The following is a 24,263-nucleotide window of genomic DNA, read 5'->3' on the forward strand; positions in this document are numbered from 1 at the left end:
GTTGATCTATTTAGTTTAGTGAATGTCTTTTACAGGGCGAACTTTTTTACCTTTTCAAAAGAAACCTACCGCAAACATAGTTGGGACAACAGGATTCTTCACTGTAGTAAGTGACCAGCTTTTCCAAGCCATTACACTCAGGGATTAGGGGTTCACAGAGGCTCTCATTACAAACTGTTACATAAAGGAAAAAAAAAACCCTTCTAAACTATCTTATGCATTTATAATCAAGTAGAGCAGTGGCAAGCAGCATTTGCAGTTTGATACCCCAAATCTCAAAATAAGAACATGCATATGAAAACCACAACAAACTAGCAAAAAATCATGAGGTAATATTCATAAGTGTCTGGCATTTGCAATATTCTCCATGGAGGTAAAGTTAAATTAGAGCTGTGTCCTTGCGAGAGTTAAATAATAATTAAAAAAAAAAATTCCTATTCTTGTGTAAAACTTACTGCAACATTACCCCAGGTGGTGAAAACATGAAAACTGTTTGCAATTTCTTTTTGAAGATGGACTTTCTAAGCTAACTAAGGATTGGAAAAAAAACACAAACCAAACCAAAAAAGCTTTCATAGCCCTTTTTTACTGCTTACTTTGTAAATTAGATAAACAAAGATCTGATCTTTTTTTTCTTGGAATTAGTTATATCATTTGTTTGTATTTAGATATTAAAAATAAATCAGTAGCATGTATAGCTGAGAGAAACACAATTCATATCCAAATTCACACAGTGCTATTTCAGTCCTTATAAGTCTTATCCCCTCCCTTTACCTCTTCCCCAAAACCTACTGGATGCTAAGCCAAATAGTACAAAATTTCTAGTTTTCTGCATAATCTGTAAATTCAAACCAAAGTAATTTTCATTCACTTCAAAGCTAGGATGTGTGACAGGAAAACAAACCACAGCGAAAGGATATCTGCATATTCCAGTGGGCAGTATTCATAATCATTAAGGAATACTTACTACAGATCTTCTGAGGACAACATGTCTGATCACCCGGAATAAGCAAGGCCACTTCTCCAAATCGCTGACAGTCTAAATTGTGGATATCTGAACAATTGTACTCCACTGGAATAATGGTCTCACTGTCAACACATTTTTGCATACAGCATCCGCTCGAAGAAGTTTTCCAGATCTCACCTACTGCATGAGGTGCTCCTGAACTGTCTGTACAAGCTAGACAAGGACAACAGAAAACGGAAGTAATTCCTTTTTACTTCAAATTTCGACCACCATTTTCTTCCACAGCGGGCGTGGATCTATGAAGTGTAAAAATCACAGTTTTAAAGGCATCACCTATCCCCATCACCCCACAAAAAAGTGAAAGAGGAGACAGTCTGAGACTGAGTTTGTATGGGAAAGCAGGACACAACACTCTCCGGAGGATCAGGGCCTCCACTTTGTTTTGCGTCTCTCCTGCAAGGCTAGTCACTTAAAATCCCAAAACAATCTTTGTTTTTAAAGCAGTAATCTAAAAAGAAGTTACTTCTGTATTTCACTCACAGCAAAACTATTATTAATTTACAGTGCTTTATGTAATCTGATTTATAATAAGTTACATCTTTAAGGTTTGTGTTGTTAGTGTTAAATATTGGTCCATAATTTGGTGTTCTCAGGCAGAATTGTGATGAAAATAAATATCAATGCTGGCAGAAAGAACATAGCACTTATACATGTACTATTCAAAATATGTAATTAACTGTTGCTGCGTGTCTTTTGAATGCCTTTTAGTATCAATAGGTTGGACCCTTGGCAAAGAGCTAGGTGAAAAGGAGGCCAGGACTACCATACTTAGAATACTGGAATGCATAAACATAATCAAAACCTTCCATTTTGAAGAGCATCCTCCAGCTGAGAGAAGGTGAGCAAAACTGTATGTCACAAGGGCACTCCCTGCTTGCTCACCTGTACAATTAATGTTTACTGAATATCTACAGTCCTCAACTAAATGACATATGCAGGACCCACACAACATCTGGCCAGAACTTGACTTATTACTAATCTGACCACCAACTTGCAGATAATAAAGAAGAAAATCACATCCAAATATACCACATTTTTCTTCAGGAATACAGACAGCAGTGTGAGCTCGGTGAAGGATGGTCCCTCCAGCACAGACGCAGCCTTCTGTCAACACTGAGCAGGAGTCTGGGTCCACAGAAGCAACTTCGTTATTCTGACAACTATCTGCAACCTCACAGGCAGCTATACAAGCCTGATAGGAGAAGTTTTCAGAGCAGGGGAAGGCTAGGAAGGAAATAAACAAATCACTCATTCTGAAGTTGTAATCACATGAGGTAGTACCTAAGAGAAGACACTGTTGTCATCTTGTCAACTTCCTGTGCTTGCCAATTCAGTAGGGTCTACCAACCTAAAACACCAATACAGACCAGTTACCTGCTACATGACAAACTGAAACAAAAGGAAGGTGTAAGCACTTTTACTTGTCTTCTTGTAGTGACATCTTCATCAGGGTTCATCTCTACTGCATTTTGGCTGTAGAGATATCAAACCATGCAACAGTGTCAACACGAAGTAATTTAAACTTCAAAAACATTTTCAAGTACTACACAGATCAATTATACAGTGTTCTGAATCATTCTGAATACTTTGCAGTGGTTGAAGAAAATGCAGTGATTACTAAAGGGCAAAGCTCTGTCAATTACAAAAATAGATATGTAAAGCATACAGCATTGTTTTACATGGAATAATAAAGCATGGGATGCATTCATTGCTATACTTAATAGATAACCACATTAATCACTTGTGCATGTACATGTTATTTTTAAGTCAAAAACCACAGTTAAATTTAACATTCTTTATACCAATAATGTGAATTCATTGGCATGTTACAGGTGCATGCAGGAACACACCAAAAAAACCTCTCATTTTGGTTTAACTTTTGCTGTTGAAAACTTCACATGATCTTTCATTGGTCCAAAACAGTGATTAAAGCTGCATAAATATGGCAAACACAGAATGACTACAAATGCCAAGCGTTGTTCTGTGAACTACCGAAATATATGATCCTCATCATGTAATGATACCTAAATCATTCAGCAACACCATCTGGAATCATGGTAATGAGACAAAGTCCAGTTCACAATGGGACTGTCTGCTCAAAAATAAAGGTTCCAGTTTAGACTTTAAAGATTAATCGGGAGAGGAGGTTAATTTTATTCAGCTCCTCACTACTAAAAATGGCCATAATGCCCCGCAGCAGGTATCTACCAGAGCCCTGTAAATAGAGGAAACTCAGATTTTTAAAAATCAGTCTGCAGCATATCAGCAGTTAGTGACCACAAAATCCAGATGCGACTTCATGGTTCTTCCTTGCTAGGCACACACCACCAGAGGTCACTGTGGTATAAAAATAAGAGAGTGATGCGTACCTTCATGATGCATGGCATACGTAAGTATATTTACAGATATAGTTTGAAGGATCTTTTTTTAAAAGCTTTTAAAAGCTAGTAAAATCCATACAAACTGAAGATTTTTTTTTAATTGACTGTTTTTAAGCTTTAGAGTCCATGACTATTATTTGCAGGGCATTACAGCGTGCCTGCATGAAGCCTGTACAGACATACCCACCTTAAATCACTTTTTAAAAGACATGACTTATGATTTCTATGTACATTGAGTTCTCTTATTTTTGGGGATCACGTTTCATCAGTAAGTCTTTCCTTTGTCATGCACTGAAGCCACAGACCTCCCTATGTTACCACTGTGTAGGGCTTTTCCTAGGTGGTCATTGAGAGCATTAAGAGATGCTGTAATCCATATTTTCTCTTTACAGCTACATCCTATTTGGCCTTACATTTTAGTATGTTGCTATGAGAGATGCCTTCTGACAGGACACTCTAGCTCTCAGCTTTTACTCCTTGCTTTCCATCTAATCTCAAAGATGTTTCATTTCTCTAATTCTTTCTCCAAAGGCACAGCTTTCTGGAGCAACTTCAAGCACACATTGCCAATTCAAAGTACCACAGAACTTACTTTCTGTGGTTTCCACCTTTCCACAACCAATTCTGTTGTGTTTTATCAGTGGAAAGTGGCAAAGAGAAATGAACATTACATTGCAAATGAAAAGATTTGACTTCTACACTTAAGTACGTAATACGCCAGAGGTAAGCTTCTGAGCAAGAGTCTTTAGCTCACCTGTGAAATGGCGATAATGATCCTGATTCCTTTTGCACACTGCTTTGAATTCTATCATTAAAAATGCTGAATTTATTATCTCAATAATGACTCCCAAAGTATGTGATGACACAATGAGCACTGCTATTTTCAACTTACAGTAACTCTTATATTAGGCAAATTTTATCTCTGTGAACACTAGAGGTACATATATATATAGAATACTTACGACAGTAATCAGAGCTCCTCCATTCTATACAAATATTAAATTTGTTGCACATTGCCACATAGGCAGCTAGTGAAATGCATGGATTTTTAATGTACTCAGTGTCCTGAACCCATATATCACAGAATAACTCAGGTGGAACCTAACAAAGAAAAAAATAAAAAACATTGCACCTTCATAAAGACCCTGCTAGGTAGGAAGAAGATTGACCTTTTAAAATATTATCTACAAACAACAAAGGCAAAAGTTCTTGGTTCACAGTAAGCAAGAGAGCACCAGCCTTCACTGGCGTACTAAGACTCTACTAATACTTAAAAGTAAGGCTTCATGAATGTTGAAAAAGTATAAGATGTTCTTCATCTCTTGCAAGTGCCAAGGCAAGAGCTAATACAGTTTTTCCAATAAAAGGCATAATTGCTTGTTGTTCCTTGTTCTTCCTTACCTCTACATTTTTGTCTTTTTTTTGTCTCTTCATCAAACTCAAAAATATACAAAAGGTATCTGGTACAAAAATATACAAAAGTACTGGTAACAGTACTCATATGAGCACAAATCAATACTTTGTTTGCATAGTATGAGTTTGTTATTTGCTTTAGGATTGCTTTAAACAGTCTGTTCTACACTCTCATCTCTCTAAGCTGGAACTCCTTGTCTCTAGAGCCTTTGAGAATGCAGGTTCTCCGATTACCTATTGCGATTTGGAACTTGTTACATTACTGAACCCTTATGATTAATTAAATCCTAAAATTTTATTTTACTTTGCTCTACATCATATTGATACAGTTGAATTAGATGGGACTAATTTATAAATTAGGTGGCATTGTCAAAGCTAACAGAGATATATTATGGATTTTGAAAGTGTTAGTTGCCTATTGCAACTGTCCTATCAAGCTGCCAATCTTCAATTATTTTTACCTTGCAACTGTATATACAAAAAAGTATATACCTCATTCCACAGATGTGATTACATGTAGTTTCACATTAATGAAATTATCAAGTATACAAAATTATATCAGAATGCATCTCTCTCAAAATGTAAACTTCCGAAATAGTTAACATACATAGGGATGACAGCTGCTGAAGGTCTGGTTCAACACCATTCTTAAGCACTCTGAGCAGTCCATGACTGAGCAATTAGTTTCCTGATGTCTGTCTTCTCCAACATACTTTAACGTGTCTGGCAGTTGCCAGCTGTCTATAAAAGTTGATAAAGCATTGCTTTTGCTTAAAACTGTCCTGTTGGGTAGCATCAGGTCATTTTCCAAGCTTCTATCACAAAAACCTGTGTATTACCAGAAGAAAAAAAGCAGGTTAACACTGCATGGTTCATTCTGAAGCATGTTTGAAGTGGCATATTCAAACAGGTAAATAGCTTTTAAAAAATTTGTACAACATGACAGCATCACAACCCACAACAGATGTAGAATGTCTCTGGTAGGAGCAAAATACACAAAATTCAGACAAATTAAGCAAAAGTAAAGATGTATCTATTAATGGAAATCTATTGCATATCAAAGAGCCATTCTGAGCGCCCAGCTACGGCACACAAACTTCAATCCTCAGTTGCACAAGCACTAAACAAAAGTGTATTTTAAAAAAGGTTACAAAGCACCTCCATGTATAGCAACAAATGAAAATTGTAAATATTCTCAGAAAAGGGAACTCCTATAGAATACCAAGATATTTATCTGATACTGTACTTTAGAAATACCGAACTATTTTACTTATGTTCCTGAGCAGTCTTAAGCATCTATTGGCTTAAGAGCTACAATAAAGTGCAGCTTTTGGCACTTCCAGGTATACTTATATTACCTCTCAGCAGGAAAAAAAAAAAAAAAAAAGGCAGCATCGCATTTTTTTTCTGTTTAAACTAAGGTAGCTGGCAATTTTGAAACACTTCAGAGCAAAGGAAGCAATGTAACATGTGGGGAGTGACATTGGTCAACAGAGAACATCCAAGTATTACAGTAGCATCCTCTGGAATGTCCTTTAGTGCCAGCAGGTGCAAAAAAGCAGAATAGTGGATCAGTCCTCCATTCTTTCTTTTTAATGACAATTTCTCAGACTTTTGTATCAGACTTTCAGAACATTTTCTTATGATGCCTCCACAAACTTGCATGGCTATTCTAAATCTTTATCTGTTAAAAAAATATTTGTGGATTTAACCCTTTTCTAGAGAACTGTCTGGTTTTTCACAATTCTTGATGCCAAGAGCAAGCCGTTGACCATCAGTGATGCAGCAACAGGCATTCAAAAAATAAAACAGCTTTTGAAACTGTAAGGATTATTTGACTGAAAACGTTTCTGGTTGAACTTTTGAGGTTGTAAGGCTATGCAACATAAATAGGAAGTACTTGATGGTTCTGAGAGACTTCAAAGGATTGCTGTCATGTCTGGAATACTATTTCCACTTCTCTTACACACTGACAAGGAGATTTAACACAGCAAAACCAAGACTTTATGTTTGGCTTGGCAGGATCTGGTTGCAGCTAAAACTGACGTGCTTTCCTTCTCTTTCACCAGTTTTGCTATAGAGATGTCCGTGTTCTCTCCCCACGTCCTTCATCTCCCACATCAGCTCTTCGCCAGTTGCCATGTTTGCCCAATCCTTTCATTGTAAAAAACACCGTTGTCTCTGACACAGATCATTCCAAGGGATGCTTGCTGATACAAAACCGTAATGGTGTCTTCAGTTTTATTATTTCCATGAAGCTGAAAAATCAGGATCTGCAAATACTGCAGTTCAGCTAAAAGATGTCTAAGAAAGCTCAAATACAAGAAGCAGACTAACACAGAAAGCCCAGGAGATCAGGGTAGACTAATTTACCCTGAAAAGATGCAGTACAACTAACTCATTTAAAGCAGGCTCTGGTAAGTTGCACTAAACAGCACTCTGCAGGCAGCCTTATGCAGAGAATCCCAGAGATGAATACCAGAAAAATACAGTACATTTTCTGAAGAAATTGTACTTGGAACACCATCCACAGACATGTGTTGTCATCTAGTTCAAGCATCTTGTAAATCAGGAACGTATTGTTCCCGATTCCCCCTATCACAGTAATCAAACAGGTGAAGGCAAAAGAGACTTTCAGGATAACTTGAATCAGGCTTATTAAAAAATACAGTCTTTGCTTTCTTGTTTCTGTTTGATCTAATCACAATAACAATTAGCCAAATAGAGCAAGAATAATGTTAAAAACAAAAGGTAGGGCAAATGACAGATAATAATCCAATTTCAAAGTGGCAGTAAATTCAAAATCTCTTCCCTTGCAACAAGCACATTACTATTTGCAGGACTTGGAACTGGACTGAGCTATCACTGGTATGTGATACTGAGCTACAGGCATTTGCCCTTTCTGAAACTGGAAAGATATCCACTGTAATTATATGAACTCTGTAGCCCTGATTTCCAGCTCCAATTTACAGCAGATAAATTTACAGATTTAGGTGTCACAGTAAGGATTTACATCAACAAATACGTTCTTGCAAAAGTTACGGCACCAACAGATTATTCAAGCCTATGTTTTTAGAAAGGAAGAAGCGACGTGAAACTATCAAACAGACCTAAAAGAGCACAACATTATGGTTATTTAACCCATTACTATTAAGAGATTCCCTCTGAACTATTTCCTCCAACAGATAAACTAAGATTAGTTCTTTCAAGTTAACATTTCCTGTGAATTGTGACCTTTAGAAACTGAAAATAGCACATATCGTTTCCTATCAGATGGATATCAAACACTAAATCTGTAAGTGACCTTATTTGACATTACGGATTTATGCCTGACTGACTTATTTGGGTTTGGTTACAGCAACCATGCCTGTGATTCAAACAAGTTACAGTCAGAAACAACATCACAGGTAAAAAGTGATTACATGGATAGGTATCAAACATCATTTCAACATTTAACAAAATTAATAATTTATTTTTAATAGTATCTTAAACTTTGCAAAGATCTACAGTAACTCAGGCCAGATCCTGCAAAATCTAATTTATATAATTAGGAAAACGTGCCTCCACAGCAAAGTATCTGAATGCCTTTATTTCTTGCACTACTCTATACTTACCACATAGTCCCAAAGCTCTTGGTTCTCTGGTACTATTAAACTCAATAATCATCACACCTGTGTTGTGAAACCACTGAATTCTGATTTTCGTTGGGGTCTCAACTGCATACTTGAAGCCTGAATCCTCAACTTTGTATCCATATTTTCTAACAGTAGGAAAAGCAAACCTTGAATTTACTGTTACCTAAAATACACACAGAAAAGGGGTTAAATATCAGGTACTAAGTGCTGTACATAGAAGAACTAAGGCAAGACTCTTGATAGCTTAGGAATCTAACTCATAACTAATTTCAAAAGAAGTCAGGCTCACCTCCACAAAGATAATATAGGTACTAAAGAGACTAACAGTTTATGTGTCTTGCTCTGCGACTTACCTCATTAACTGTCCTTGTATCACAGTTTGACTCTCTGAATTTACAAGCAATTTCCTAAATTACAAAGTTGGAACAATGAATTATATTACCTATTGTGTCCTACTCTAATCTTCAGTATACACATGAAGAGGCAGTTGATTACAGAAGTAAGATGCTATCTAAAAGGCAAAGAAAAACTAACTCTCAAAAATACTTACTTTTCTACTTAAACGATTGATAATAATTTGGTTTGATACATAGGTTAAATTCAACATTGCCAGGCACAAGGAAGTTGAATTTGAATTACTCTGTGGAGAAAGCAAAAAAAATATATCAACCATAGTCATGATGTACAAAATCTTTATACATTAGCTGCTTATTGTTTTTAGGTACTGGGACATTAAGAATTTTTGGGGGTATATTTTTGAGAGAGGAAAACTGCTGCTGATTGTAGTTTCAAGTCTGGACTACAAAGTTCATCTGGATAGCATTCTTGCAAAATATTATGATCTCATTGTGTTCAGCAACTGTGTTGTATCATTCGATCTTGAAATTACAACAGGAAAAGTTTTTCAGGAAAAAATATACAGCAGTCTAGTTTGGAAAATATGAACTACATATCTGAATGTGAGCAAGAATGAGACTGGGAATGATGAATCTGTATTATATGTGAGAAGTACAGAAGTAATGGATCAGAAATACATCCATACTTCCCAAGCTACAAGGTGTTTATCAAAACAGAAGGCACTGAATACAACAGAAAGCCAAATCTGAAAGTCATAAACAGATCTCGTTTTTTCATATCAATCATATTGAGCTCCTGGAATTAACTTCCATGAGGTACTACTTGGAACCAATTTTTGTGACGGACATTTATACAGACATCAAAATTACCTAGCTTTCACACAAGAGACTAGAGTTTAAAGAGTTTTGTAAAGCCTCATGAGAAATTAATTCTTCATGACATAAAGCCAATCTACACTGCGCATTAGGCAGGATATCTGTTAGAGTTTCTCTCTTCATTCTCTGAAAAAGCAAGTATTTGCCCCTGTCAGAGACTTGGAACGCACAGACACTGACAATCCCACAGCATTTATGGCTCTGAAGATTGGTGCTTCCAGTGCAAATTTCTTGGAAGCAACTATGCATACAACATCAGGCGATAAAGTGCTATACAATTCCTAAGTGTTATGAAGTGGAAGTACAATTCATAGATACTGCATGGAAGTGAATAATTAACCACAACTATGTAGCATTACTATGCCCTTCCTTTTAAGATACAACTTATTAGCAGTACTGGACACCATTTGTTAGCTGATTAATGTTAGTTACCATTCTACAGTCAAGGACGTGTATAGTTATAGTTTCATCTTGAGTTTGACTAACAACATAGGATGCTTCTTTGAATAAAGCCAAATGATTTCCATCATAGGTTACAATGCTCAGATCAGAGAAAATTGTGCAACGACCTAAGGGAAAGAAAAATAAATTAAATGTTTTTTCTAACTTATTTTAGAATTTCTGTAAGTATTACAAAATATGAAGCTACAACAATAAATTTTATAAGATTAACTAGATTACTAGAGTTTCATATATGTGCACACATTTTCAGCTATATTTGATACTGTTGCATCTCTGTAAATGGACAGCAGAGTCAAATCCTGTATATTTCAGTGGGACAACCTACAGGCCTCTGCAATCACTTATTTTCTTACAGTTCTTCCCAGAAAAGGCTTGTAGTTTTTACAACCCCCAAACTAGCAAAAATCATGAATGGCAGTGGATCATGCAGGATCCTTGGTTCCCTTCAAGTCTTCTTCCAATGGTGGAAGCTCATGTGGAAAGTTTCTTTCTTCCCAGTCTTATTGCTTAATCTTTTGTGCTTCAAAGGGCTTGGACTTCTACTCCTAGTTAATTTCAAACTCTAGACAATAAGCAGCAATTTATGTTGCTTATCTCCACATCCTTTCTTTGCTACTATGGACTAGATTTAACTTTTTTTTTTTTTAAGGTTTGGATTCTTCCTGCCCAATTCTAGGTAACTGATGGGAGTGACTACAGTACAGTTATGCTTCCAGAGTTCCCAGACAGTTAACAGATCTAGTTAATAGAGTCTAGAGAATCTTCTTATCCTGAAGTAGACATAAGATGAACCAAAGAGTCCACTGACTATATTGACTAGTTGTCCTTTGATTAGACAGAAGACAAGACGTGTCTAAATCAGACCTAGACATGTCCACTACAGACACCTAAAAGCTAGGCAAGAGGAATATCGTACATTAAAGGAGCATTTTGATTTATTTTCCCTGGATGTAGAACTGGGATTATAAATTGCATTAGACAATGAGTAACCCGTCCAATATGCATCTTCTGTTTCTATGCCATGTTATAAGAAGTGTCAGTTCTTAGTCTTCTTACACATGCATTAAATTGTTACCTAAATTAACTTCAAAAGTACTGCATAATTAAAACTTACATGCACATTCCCACTTTGGGCAGCATTTATCACCATTCATTTGAGTAGCAAATCCTAAAACTCCACAGCTGGGTTGAGTTGCATTGTATGGGCAGTTCTGCGACTTATTAACTTGGATCAGTTGTCCATCCAAGCAAATGTGTTTTATGCATTCATTCTCTGTGATTGGCTAAGGCATATTTAATAAAAGACACAGGTTACCATTCTTACCAAGCTAATATCACAATACTGCAGAGTATTTGGTCAAAAAAAGGGGCTCACGTTCTTCAGGTACAGAATACTTATGAATCTCCATGACACTGATGGAAGCTACAAGTGAAGAGCACCTTTGAAAACCTGATCGTTCTGAGGACAGTTTAAAACTGCTGTCCCATTGTAAAACAGAGAGCAGCATTATTAAATTTTTAACTTTACATTAAAATAAGTTGAGAAGGAAAAGCATGGAATAAAATAACGTAATAAAATAGTATAATAAGGATCTCCTTAAAGACATACTTTAAGGAGGGCAGCATGACAAAAAACTGCCACTGCACAGTATGAAGCACTGTATTTTGCAAAAAAAAAAAAAAAATGTTCTTGTAACAGTCACACTCTGAAAACTGAGGCCCAAAACACAGCGTATTACAGCACTTACAAAAACCATTACGTGCAATGAAATCATCCAAAGTTATAGATATAATTGAGAAAATAATTAGGCTCCCTGTTTGATATAGATATTTTAAATCCTAGATGGAAAAGTATGGCTCACAATTTTTTTGATCAGTGCATAAAGGTAACTAAGGTATATTCAAAACCAAACAGATTAATATTTATAGTTACTCACTGTACAAGTTTGAAGAGTTGCTGGTTCTCTAGGCAGCAGAAAAGATGATGCTGTGACTCCTGACACAGCTTCAGCTGTTGCCAGTCCATCAGAAAGCATTGTAGTTAAGCCATGAAGTGGTTTAGTAGCTAAATAGGCAAATGTGGAAACTGATGGAGCCATTGTATCATTTGGATGTTCAGGTATTGTTAGCAGTGAACTCACAGAAGGTGTTTGCACCTCAGATGATATTTCAAGTTTTGAAGTTTGAGTAGTACTGACTGATGACGCAGCTACAGGAGAAAAAGGTTTTGGTTCAGAGGATGAACGTATAGTGGACACTACTGATACACTTAAATTAGAAGAAACTGCAGCTGTGTTTGTGAAGTGGGAAGAGTAAAAAGTCTGAGGTTTTTCTGGGGTAACACTAGCACCTTGCGTACGGACGGCTTGGACTTCTGTTGTTAATTCTGGCTCTTCAGATTTTACTGTATCAACGGGCACAGCTCCTTCTGCTTCTGAAGTAACAGAAAAATAGGTGGGCTTCACAGAGCTTGTGACGGATTCTGTTACTGCTTCTGTTTTGCCTGAAGTTGCTGATACAATACTAATGCTTTGCCCAGTACTGCTCATCATTGAAGAGACTGAAGCTGCAGCTGATGAACGGGCCATAGGTGACAATGTTGTACTTGCTAGAAACGTGGAACCGTAGGTAGTGGTTGAAAGTGTGACTTGCTTCGGCAACACCACAGTTTTCTCTGTACCACTTCTGCCTGTTGATGTGGATGGCCCACTGCCCACCACAATGGGAATTTCTGTTGCTTCTGGTAGCAAAATCAATGAAGAGGTTGATGTAGATTCTGGTGCAGCTGTAGTTGTTTCAAATGTTTTACTTGAATCAAGCGATTCAGTAAACGAGGCCTGCCATGTGAATTTTAGACCAGTTCCTGCCTTTTGTGTGGAAAATGAAGGAAATGCTTCTTTTTTAATTGTTGCTGAAGAACCTGCAAGCATTTCTGGTGAGGAAGGGAGAATTCTGGTGCCAAAAATCAAGTCAGCTGTTGTACTAGTTAGAACCGTAGACCGCAAACCAGAAGAAGTTCCTGATACGTATGGCTGCGTGACTACATCAGTTAAATGCAACTCTCTCTCAGATGGTAAAATAACTTGTGTAGGACCTACTGAGGTAGGTAATACACTTGAATGAATGCCTTCAGGCAGTGAGGTGATTAAGGGGTATGAGGAAGTCAATTCTACCGTAGCTTCAGTTGTGCTAAAGACACGTTGTGGCTGACTAGTGGATTTTGTTAAAGTTTCTGCAGGGTACTGGTAAATTGGGGTACTGCTTTGCCTTGTCAATGAAGGCTCAGAAGTCTGACGGCCAAGTTCCATAGCCTTCTGCGTAGAAAAATGTGGTATAGCCGTGGCCTTTGTGGTCTCTACTGAAAGTTTATCTCCTGAAGATGTCTGCCAAGAGACGGGACCTACTGAAGATGGAGGAAAGGATGGCTGACCTGTAGCTGCCATAAGTTTTACTTTATCTGTTATACTTTGGACTGTAGATTTCAATGCCGTAGAAACTGTTTTAGTATGTACTGGATATTTCAGTGTGGTGGTTACTTGTGGTATCATTTGTGTCAAAGGAAGTGAAGATACCAATTTATCTGCTAGATACTGAGAGGTGGAGAAAGTGTAAGAAGACTTTGTTACTGGAATTACAACAGAAGTGGACAGAGTTGATCTTTCTTTGGCTGCCATTACTTTTTTGGTTGTTATGAGTTGACTGCTGAATTCAGAGAATGGGGAGAATGTGGCATAAGTGATATTTAAAATGGCTTTGCCTGGTGATTTGTCATGTGATACTGTTGTTATTGGACTTGATTGTTCTGTTACAGAGGATGAAGTAGACAAAGTCAGGACTGGAGAGGTCTTTTCTGTTGGTAACATAGATTTTGCTGTAGTTGTTCTTGGATATAAAGAAGTCATTTCATGGGATGGATGCACAGGACTGACAGCTGTGAGTGATACTTCTTTTCCATATGAGGGTAGCGAAGGAAGAGAAATGTTTAAAGAGATTGGAGAACTTGACGGTGAAGAAGGGAAAGCAGATGGCTTTCTAGTAGTGACGCTAGTAATTCTTTCCACTTGTGATTTATCAGGCTGTGTTGTCAACAGTGTGGCTTCAGTTGCACTAAGGAGAGTAAGTGGAGATCCAGTGACGGGTGTTCTTTGAGCTGACTCTCCTTCTGTAGCTACGAAAGGAACTGTGGTGGTTTCTTTTGATGAGACAGAGGTTTCCATTGCTGATGTGGTAACACTACCTGAATATGCTGAAGCGCTTGTTTTCACTGTACTTGAAACCAGAGTTGACTTGTATTCAGTAGATGTTTTTCTAGAAAACAAAGTTGACTTGGCTGCTAATTCAAAAGGGGACGTTATTTTGGACGTTACCTCAACAGACAAAGGTGTCACTCTGATGGTCTCAGCCACAACAGGATATTTAGTGTATAATGTAGTCAGGAACTCTGTTGTGTTTAGAACCATGTACGAGGGATATCCTGTAGTTGAAACAGTTTTGAATGTTTTTTTTAATTCACCTGAAGCTGGAGAAGCAGGAGTAGGAACAGACACTGACAGTCTTTTTGTAGAAAGAGTGACAGATTTTTCAGTTGTAGAACTAGGATGTAGTGAATACGGAGAGAGATAGGAACTTGATTTATCCTCCACACGAGATGTTGTTTTGCGAGTTTCCTTTTTATGAGTTGTAAATGATAACAAAGTTGTTTCTAATGATCTCTCTTGAGTTTGCAGAGTTGTCGTCTTTGGACCTAGAGTTGTAGTGAAAGGTACCTCTGCAGTACCAGTCAGGTGTTGAACCATTTCAATAGGAGATTCTGCAGTTGCCTTTCCTAATGAAACAGGTAGCGTGGATGTCGGTGAAAATGTAGTCTTCACACTTTGTTCAGTTAAAACAATTGCTGCTTTTGTTGTTGCTGAAGACACTGGTTTTAACAAAGTAGTGATCACAGGAGAAAATGATGTTACTGTAATGTTAGCTACTGTGGTAAAAGACTGTCCTACGCTTATTTTTGTCCCTTCTGAAGTTCCTGTTAGGTTTCCTGGTGGTGTATATGAAGGCATGCCCAGAGGTGGTGATGTGGAAAACTGGGGCAGATACACAGTAGTTTTTTCTGTTATTGACTCAAATGAACTGGGTGTAAATGTTGTAAGTCCTTCTGGTTTTACTTCTGCTTCTTTTGTGGAAAGTGCTCTTGTGGCTATTTCTGAGATTTCCGTTATTTTAGTTTTGACTGGTATTTCTGTTGTTCTAAGTATAAGTGGTGTCCCAGTAAAAATAAAAGTAGAAATTGGTTTGCTTTCTGATTCTGTGCTTGTAGTCACTGCATGTGTAGCAGTTACCGTCTGAGGTTCTGTAGCCCTCAATAGTTTAGTGGAACTGCTACTGATAGGTTGTATCTTTGTGGAAGTTTCTGAACTGACAGTAGATGGAAACAATGGAGAAGTGTCAACAGGAGAAGACAAGCTTACATTAGATTTTGTTGTCCCAGGTACCACTGTGGTGCTTCTCCCAGATGTCATTTCTGTTGACTGTGAAGAAATATTTGATGATAAAGTTATGGTTGGAAGTGTCACATTAGATTTAACAGCTGGAAATTCAGTTTTCCATGTAGTTGCAGTGAGCTGCAACTTTGAAGGAAGTGTTGTTTCCATATCCTTTGCTTCAGGTAAAGGAAATGAAGTTACTGCTTCACTGATCACTGCCAAACTTGTACTTGATGTTAGGTGTGAAACTGCTGGTGTTCGAATGCTGGATGGCAAAGGTGGACTATCATCTGCAGGTTCAATGCCTGAAATCAGATACAAGTAAGTAGTAGTCTGAAATTTATGAGTAACTACAGTCATGAAGCTAGCAGAGCTAGAAGGAAGTTACGTTAACTCATATAACTCTGATCTTTTCAATTACCTTTAAACTTCTAAAATTGATAGGCAAATTAAAAAATAAATTCATTAAATCATTTGCTCCTCATCTAGTATTACTGAAGTGTTTTATGAAGAAAAAACATCTTTCTTAGTTTAAAATTTGTCTCAGATTTTTGAAAAGCGAAATTATTTTAACTAAAATGTATGTTTAGTGAGCTCAAGATTCATACAACTAAGGTCATAGCTACACAAATTTAAGCACTAACATTAGAAAATTTGACTAAAGACTTAAGGAATTAATAAGCTAAGTATCATAAATAACATATATAATTTTTCAAACATACAGTCGTCGAAATACACGCATCTTTGAGTGATTTCATCCAGCAACATATTGAGAGGACAGGCAGGGAGGCATCCTTCCACTCTAAAAGAAGAACAATTTGTATTAACTACTGGAACAGTGTCTTCTGGATTGAGCATTTAATTTTAGAAAAACAGAATTTGCTTATAAGTACTTTTAAGTAGTCAGGATTTTTCTATCTAAATCTCATCACTTCAGTATACTCTTTCAAAATGTCATTGCCATGGCTTCCATTCTCACTCGGCTCTAAGCTAAAGCATGAACTTGGCAATACTCAGCCTTTGAAAGGAATGGTCACAGGTTTGATATTGAATGCTATTGCTCAAGAAATACCCAACATTTTTTATACACCAAAGTCCAAATGCTAGTTTTACCAGACTTAGCACAAATTCCAATTGGGAGGAAAAGGCAACAACAGATATGGATGTTGCAATGCCATGATGAACAATTATGGACATAACTAGTTGAAACAAACTTGTAATCATCTCTCTATTAATACTGCGTAATATCCCCCCAGCTTGAAAGTTATAAATATACTAGTCATTCCAGAATCTGACAATATTAACCTAAAAACTGAAGTGTCACTTTCACGTATCTGCCACAGCAGGTTTTATTCCCTCTCTTTTCTCATTTGCTCTTCTCCTTATACGAGAACACAGTCCCGCTATACTAAGCCTACATGTATTCTTATTATGCTGCATAAGTGTATTACCAAAATTACATACTTTTCCATAAAAATACAGATACTTACTTTGGTACCGCCTGACAGTTTTTTCCCAAAGGGTCCCGGCATGTCCTGAAACAAGGGCTTGTACAGGCATCATAATGCCATTCACATGCAGAACGGGATGGAAATTTAAATTTAACGTCTGAAAAACAAAGAATATCTGTTATTCTCATAGATTTCTGGGAACACACAGATACATATCACTAAGAGGCACACATTAAGTTCACTTCAGCTCTAAATCTCTTACTGTTTGTACCTGCATTCTCTACAAATAAAATTGGTAATATTTTTTTGAATTGTTAAGGTCTTTAAAACATAGAAAAACAGTTTATATTTATGCAGAGCACATTAAAGAGTGCTGGCTCTGCAGCCTGTTTTACTCTCCCTAGTATAAAACATGACATTGAATTATCCACATTTACTGCATATTACAATCACTCGAAAACAAAATCAGGCAAGTTACAGTTGTTTTGAAGTTTCAAAAACAATGTCAACAATGAAACTATGTTTGGTTATTCGAACAAAATGCAAAATTAAGTTTATGTTGATTCAGTACAATTCTTGCTATTAGAATCAAAATAAAAAGCACCAGTTGGATACACTGACAGTCTTTATAACATAACACATCATAACAGTTGTTCACTTCGTGTGTAAAATGTACTGTAAAATAGCACAAAGGCGTACATAACTTGTATGATATAATTGTATTTTAAAAGCCAAAACAAACACCATTCCAAATAAAGTAACCAGAAATTATACTAACTTAGGCTCTTTAAAGCAACATATCTTAACAGTTGATCTTCTAAAAAGCAGTATAAGCCACTCCAAGAGAAATTAATTTAACCCTCAAAACATTTTGAATCTGAAATTTTAACTGCTCCTATATTGAACAAAGTAACTCAGATGAGACACATAGTCTTGCAAAATTTTACTCAAAACATATACTTCACCAGTCAAAATAGTACCAATAATGAAACACCATAGGAAATTAACAAAAGAAAACAAAACAATAACCAACCCCAAACTGCCTTCTGAGTATCTACGTAGATAGTGTCTGTCTACATAGAAGATAGACTTCAGAGTCACATAATTGAAACCCAAAATGCAAATTCAGTCAGAGGAAGAGTTAAACTTCAAAGTGAGAATAAACAGAAATAAGGATCAGCTATACCTCTAGTGCTTATTAAATTATGCAGGAACTTTACAAAATTAATGTAAAGAAGAAATTGACTGAGTGTAAAATCTGAAAGAAACAAATTTGAGGCAATGATCACGTGGGTGACATGCACTTGCATGTTAAAATGCAGTATCATGCTTTATTTTTCGCTATAACCCTGCCTCCCCTGCATGCAGAACGGTTTCCCACACAATGCAAGATTAGCCCAGGGGCTCTTCCAATGCCTGCATGATTTACACAATCTGGATTTTAGTTCTTCAACTACAACAGCCCCACCCAGCTCCCTCCTGAAGCAGGGAGGGCAGGGCAGGGACAATTCCCTTACATTTATGCCTACAGAAGACCACCATCATGACATACGGGTCCCCTCTAGATTGGTAAACCTGATCTGAGAGCTATGTTGTTCAGAGCCTACAGAAGGTAGCTGCTGTTAAACAATGTTTACATTAATGACAGAAAGAAAATCCTTACTACTTAGAAAAAGCTTCCATTTTTGGTCCTTTGAATTATTTTTGCTTTTAAGTTTTGCTGATCTATGCTTGACTGAGATACAAAGAGAGTAGCCCTTTTAGATCTTGGAGACAGTCAATTTTTCTGTGAAGATCCTAAGAAATTCTTCTTCCTTAGGGACATCTTCACTTATGGGTAACCATCTCTCTGCCATTATTAGCCATTAATGTCGTCTTTTTAAATACAAAAAATTCTCTTAAATCAAAGGCATAAATCAAACTCAGACAAAAGAGTGTGTATGTTGCCATCTAGTGTTATCTTTTTTACATGTCACTCTATCCAAGGACATGTCACTGCTTTTGAAAACATGACTTTTACGACAGTAACAAATGCATTTATAAAGTTACATCCCCATAAAAAGCTAAGTACACGTCACTGAGTTCTTCTGTGACCCCAAATTAAGCTTCTTAAATCTAATGGAGGAAGGGAGTTATTTCCATCCATTTTGCTGACTGATGTATGGGGTTTTGTATGCACTAACAGGTCAGAGTGGTGAGGTTTAAGGACAAAACAAGAAGATCTATGACAAAAAGACAGAACGTATCAGAGACCTGTTGGCACAGGCAATCATCAACAGTAGTAATAACCAGCAATAACAGTATATCCAAGTGGAATCTAGGAAATCTCATTCATCAGACTACCCTAGATTAAGTACAGAGACAGATGCATAACTTTTAGCTCTTGCCACAAACCTCAACGTTAATCACAGAATAAGTTTCAAAAACAAAAAAAGCACAAGTGTTGCAGAAGACATACTGTAACCAGATGAAGAACGTTCGTTTCTCAATTTAGCAGAACACTGATTGTGAATTAACAGTTCCAAACACTAGGATTAACATCTCCCATTCTCCAAATAAATTTAGACATTTTTGAACTGATCACCATGTTTCCTTCACACTCTCTTACAGATTAAGTTCACAGCATTTGCTGGTGTTGCATGCCTTGGTAGGAAATAGGGCGAACTTCCACATAAAGAGATAGCATTGGTTGAGTGGTTCATAAACACTGCTTTCAGTCAAGAATGAAGGAAGTCATGCTTGTCTGCAAATTTTGTCTCTACTTCTGCAGAAAGAATTATGGACAAAGATGAATTCATGAACCTGGTCATAAAAATTGTTTTAAAAGAAGAGCCATAGAACCAATGGACATTTAATTTTCCAGTCAAGGGATTTTAGAGAATTGAGTATCCTGGGCTAAGCTGTACTATGGTTTTTTTAGTGTGTAAATTACATAAAAGAACAGACCAAATCACCACAGCAAGAGCTGAATATATTGCATGAATTGGTTTCCAGTATCTCAAAAGTTTTCAGCTTGTCTCAGTAAACCCATCAGATATAGTGAAATCTGTGCTTTATTGTGAGTTATGGGAAAATGCCTTTCCAGCATTAGGAGAATGCCAGTTCAGTCATTCATCATATTTAAAGTTTTCGCTATTGGCAACATCCCTTCTGGAATGTCTAAACAGCCCAAGGACCTAGCTGATTGACTGTACAAGCCACTGTTTAAAAACCAAAACCAACAATAAAACCCACAGCAAGATGCCGTTCCTGCTTAAAATGTTTAGACTAAATAGAGATTAGACAGGAAATGAATGGGAGGAGAAACAGAGGCACAGAGGCATGTTCTGAACTAACATGAACTCAAGGCTAAACCAAGAGAACAATAAAGTACCTCTATACCTAGCTAAAATAATAGATTATTTTGCTTCTTTTTAGTACATGTATATTAACTATGATCTCAACACCCACAATCATTAGGGTATAAGGAAAAGCAGTAACAAAGTGCTTTAAAGCCATTCAAGCATCCCTCTCCCTAAGCTGAGGGAAATACTCCTTTCGCTCTCTGTATTGTGTTTGACACACACCAGACCAACCTCAGCTTACTATTACTACAATGCTGCTATTCCCATGACAGAAACTACCACAGTTCAGAAACTTTGGATTTCACTAGTGTATGGCACGAATGCTTTATGCTAGCCAGGATGCTAATCAGCCACCTCCACCACATGCTTCCCATTTTTTTAATACTTAAATTCCCCCTCCTGCAACCAGTAATATGAGCTTACTGTACTCTGTGCAACAGTACAGTTCACTCACAACAAAAGAATGATACACAGTTTACAGACAATGAGTCAAGATTCTTATATCAGGCATGTGTTCCTCAAAAGGATTTGTCATGGCATTTGAAAATAACCATGTGTCTCCTGGTGAAGTCCACCAGCATTTGTCTTCTGTCCGGTGACACAGCAAATCCTTCACAAAATGGTAAATTATGCCCTGGATGACAGTTGCTCCAGCTGACATGCCAACTGAGCCCACAGTGCTTTTACCTGACAGAAGCTGAGCATGTCAACATGTTACAGTACTGCAGAAAGCTTTTGTATGAATGCAGGTACACACGTCTCCGAAGACAATATATTAAAAGATATTTCCCCTTTTTTGGTGACAATTCCTAATGTTCACAGGTCCATCCTGGTTTTTTTCTATGTTGACTTTTACCATATAGGGACAAAATTTGCCATTCTCAGAATATACACATTATGAATAATTTCATGCTATGCTCAAAAAATGGCTATTTAGTTTAAAAAAATCCTAAAATTTGAAGTGTTCTAATGTTAATAAAAGGCTGTATTTAAAATAAAAGTTTTTAAATAATGAAAAAATGAAGTATTTGGATTTTCATTCTCTCCTGACGCTTGTTTCTGTTTTGCTACTTTTCCCAAAGATTTCAAAAAATCTAGTAGGGACAAAATTTGCTTTAGAATTAATTCTATTTATAACAGCAGCAAAACTCTGCTTAGTAACGTAGATTGCCTATCTCCTCACTTACAAGTTTAGAAACATGAAATCCTATCTACCCACTTAACACACACAAACTACTAACAAACTCTGCCCATGACTTCTAAGTTTCTGCAATGAGACATGTAAGCAAATATCACTGGGAAAAAAAAAAAAATTAACTTTGTGCCTAGCCAAAACATCACTGAAAGCCAAGTATAATTATTGACCTCTCAAATACTTTTTAATTTACTATTATGATGTTAGATGAATATAATTTCGTTAACATAAGTATTTAATCTCCTCCTATTTATTCAGTCAAAAATGGGAGGTCAAATATTTGTGTTTGTGTTATACATAGGGAAGAACTAATAAATCTACAGTAAACTCAGTCTGATTCCAAGAGCTACCAAGCAGACGTGTTCAGTGACATACCCAGGATTTGCAGGTACAACAGCAGTTGCTCAGCATTATCCAGTCCCAGGCTGCATGTCATGATCTTTTGGACTGAACAAAGCACACGAGCTCGAATTAAACTTAAGAGCAACTCGTTATAAGTAAAATGTCCTGTATCAAACTTAAACATTGATAAATACCTCTGTGCAGTGTGCATACACATAGCGCATCTTGAGATTTTAATTTTAGTTGAAAATTCTCTCTGAGACAGGCCTTATATTTATAGCAAGTTAGCTATTAAAGCACATAACTAACATTATTAAGAACTTTGCTGTAGAATTTATATAGGGCAAGTCACATTTTTATAATATATATAAAATTAACTCACAGTGATCCTATTATGATAATTCTATGAAAGGTAAAAGGTAACTAGCTTGAGCATATTATTGTTAAAAATGTAAGAAAACTGCAGTTATAGCCATAAAAAAATAATCATCAGTTCCCTACACCCACTAATTTCCCAAGAATTTCAAATGTGAATTCATTGCTTTTACATGACACCTCTGTGCTTATCCATCTGGCAAAACTAAGTGTATTCTTTCTTTTGACTGAATGCATACATTCAACATTGCTGGTAAAAATTCCTGCATAGAATGCAAAATGTATTTTCTTGTGAGTAAGAATACTCTAGATATTCAAATTCAGTTATCAACTCAAATCCTCAAATGTTTATGGGAACAGGACAGCAGACAAATCTAAGTATAATGAAAATAACCCAATTTAAAAGCTGAACTGACTTCTCATGGAAAATACTTTGCAGTGTTAAGCCCATCGTATCTGCGCAATTTATAGTCAAAGTATTTCAATGTGACAATATTTATTGCTATGAAAGTGGAAAAAGTGACTCGTCAGCTGACTTTAAACAAACATGTATCTATTGCTGTGGTGATGGGGTCATTTAAAATTCTTCCTTTTGAATGTGCGTCACAGAGCATGAAGAAGTCTCATGAGGAACTTTCTGGCCAAGGGGATTTACTGGGCCTATTATTCTGCTCCCGATATTTATCCTCTGATTCCGCAGGAATAGCTGTTCCCGGTTCAAGAGTTTCTGATCTAATATGCAAAGCATTTACAATAGTCAGCAAGAAACTCAATACGCTTTTGCCTGTGCACTCTGGAGCTGGTGTAACTTTTCCATTAACTTAAACAAATGCTGCTGTATTTTTAGACCATGTAATTACCCTACATCAGCAGGCTGGCCCTTGTGAAAGTATACTGGAGAAAGATTCGAGCCCTATGTTTCTCTGCTTATAAAACTCTGAAACCCAAGCCCTCGGATGTGGTGATTAATGAAATGCCTCTTGATCATTTGATCTGATCCCACTTGCTGGGGTAAATTGTTTTAGTTTTCCATTGGCATAGATAGGATTTTTTTGGTATAATGACTGGAGGGTAAAGACTTCACACTTGAAAAGACATACCACTCTGTGTTAATGGACGACCACTGAGAATTGGAACATGTTTTAACCTTCTTCATTCCTCCCTCAAAGATAAAAGACTAAGGAGATATTTTTGTTATGTCCAAAAAAAGTTCCTTGCTTGAAATGCTGTACCAATATCCTGGTAATAGCATTAGCTCTATAATTCTGCTGTTCAAAAACCTCAACAGCTCCATGATTACAAGCATTTGTCAAGAGGCAACAGGCATTTGGCAATGACAAAATCTGTCATTTTTTCTGAAGTTGGAGTGTGCCAGTCAACAGCTGCATTAGGCTGTCAGCATAATGCACCGCAAAACATCGGCAGATTCACAATGCCACCATTAACACTTTAATTCAATGTTTTGATAACAAGAAGCTCCACAAGGCATACAGTTGGCCTCTTCTGTCATATAAGTCAGTGCCTGCTTCAAATTTGTCTGTACAGAGATTCAACATGGTCACTGTAAAACATGGCCAGGCCATGCTTCATTTGTTACAGTATTTAATTTTCTTTCTTTGCTTGTAAAACAAATTGTGGTTTCAGAGAATGAAGAACTGATTTTAAAAAATGGTATTGCCAGGAATACCTATTAAAATACTTCTGCTACCCAAATGAACAAATTACTAATGCATTTAAAATTACAGTGCAATAAAAAGCTCTAGAACATATACATAAAAATAAGCACCTGTAGTGCTTTTGGAATTTTATTGTAGGAACAACTTCTGCATCCAGCTCCTATGAAGCGTCCCAAGAATACCTCCTACTTTTCTGATCCTTATGTCTCAGTGGAATGGGACTACTATTACAGGAATGGGAATCTCTCAA

The 24,263-nt window shown here is 36.8% G+C and overlaps 1 protein-coding gene across 1 annotated transcript in view; it reads right to left on the minus strand.

Annotated features, from left to right (window-relative positions):
- OTOG (otogelin) overlaps positions 1-24,263 on the minus strand; it is a 106,145-nt gene that overhangs the window by 15,883 nt on the left and 65,999 nt on the right. Inside the window, exons 34-45 of the mRNA XM_074585809.1 lie at positions 17,121-17,238; positions 16,353-16,432; positions 12,088-15,935; positions 11,265-11,433; positions 10,121-10,257; positions 9,007-9,096; positions 8,436-8,619; positions 5,429-5,649; positions 4,371-4,509; positions 2,057-2,251; positions 968-1,180; positions 70-174 (exon numbers count right to left, since the gene is read on the minus strand). Of these exons, the coding sequence (XP_074441910.1) occupies positions 70-174; positions 968-1,180; positions 2,057-2,251; positions 4,371-4,509; positions 5,429-5,649; positions 8,436-8,619; positions 9,007-9,096; positions 10,121-10,257; positions 11,265-11,433; positions 12,088-15,935; positions 16,353-16,432; positions 17,121-17,238 (5,499 nt within the window). The remainder of the gene's footprint in view (positions 1-69; positions 175-967; positions 1,181-2,056; positions 2,252-4,370; positions 4,510-5,428; positions 5,650-8,435; positions 8,620-9,006; positions 9,097-10,120; positions 10,258-11,264; positions 11,434-12,087; positions 15,936-16,352; positions 16,433-17,120; positions 17,239-24,263) is intronic.

This window comes from Larus michahellis, chromosome 4 (assembly GCF_964199755.1).
Source record: "Larus michahellis chromosome 4, bLarMic1.1, whole genome shotgun sequence".
NCBI lineage: Eukaryota > Metazoa > Chordata > Aves > Charadriiformes > Laridae > Larus > Larus michahellis.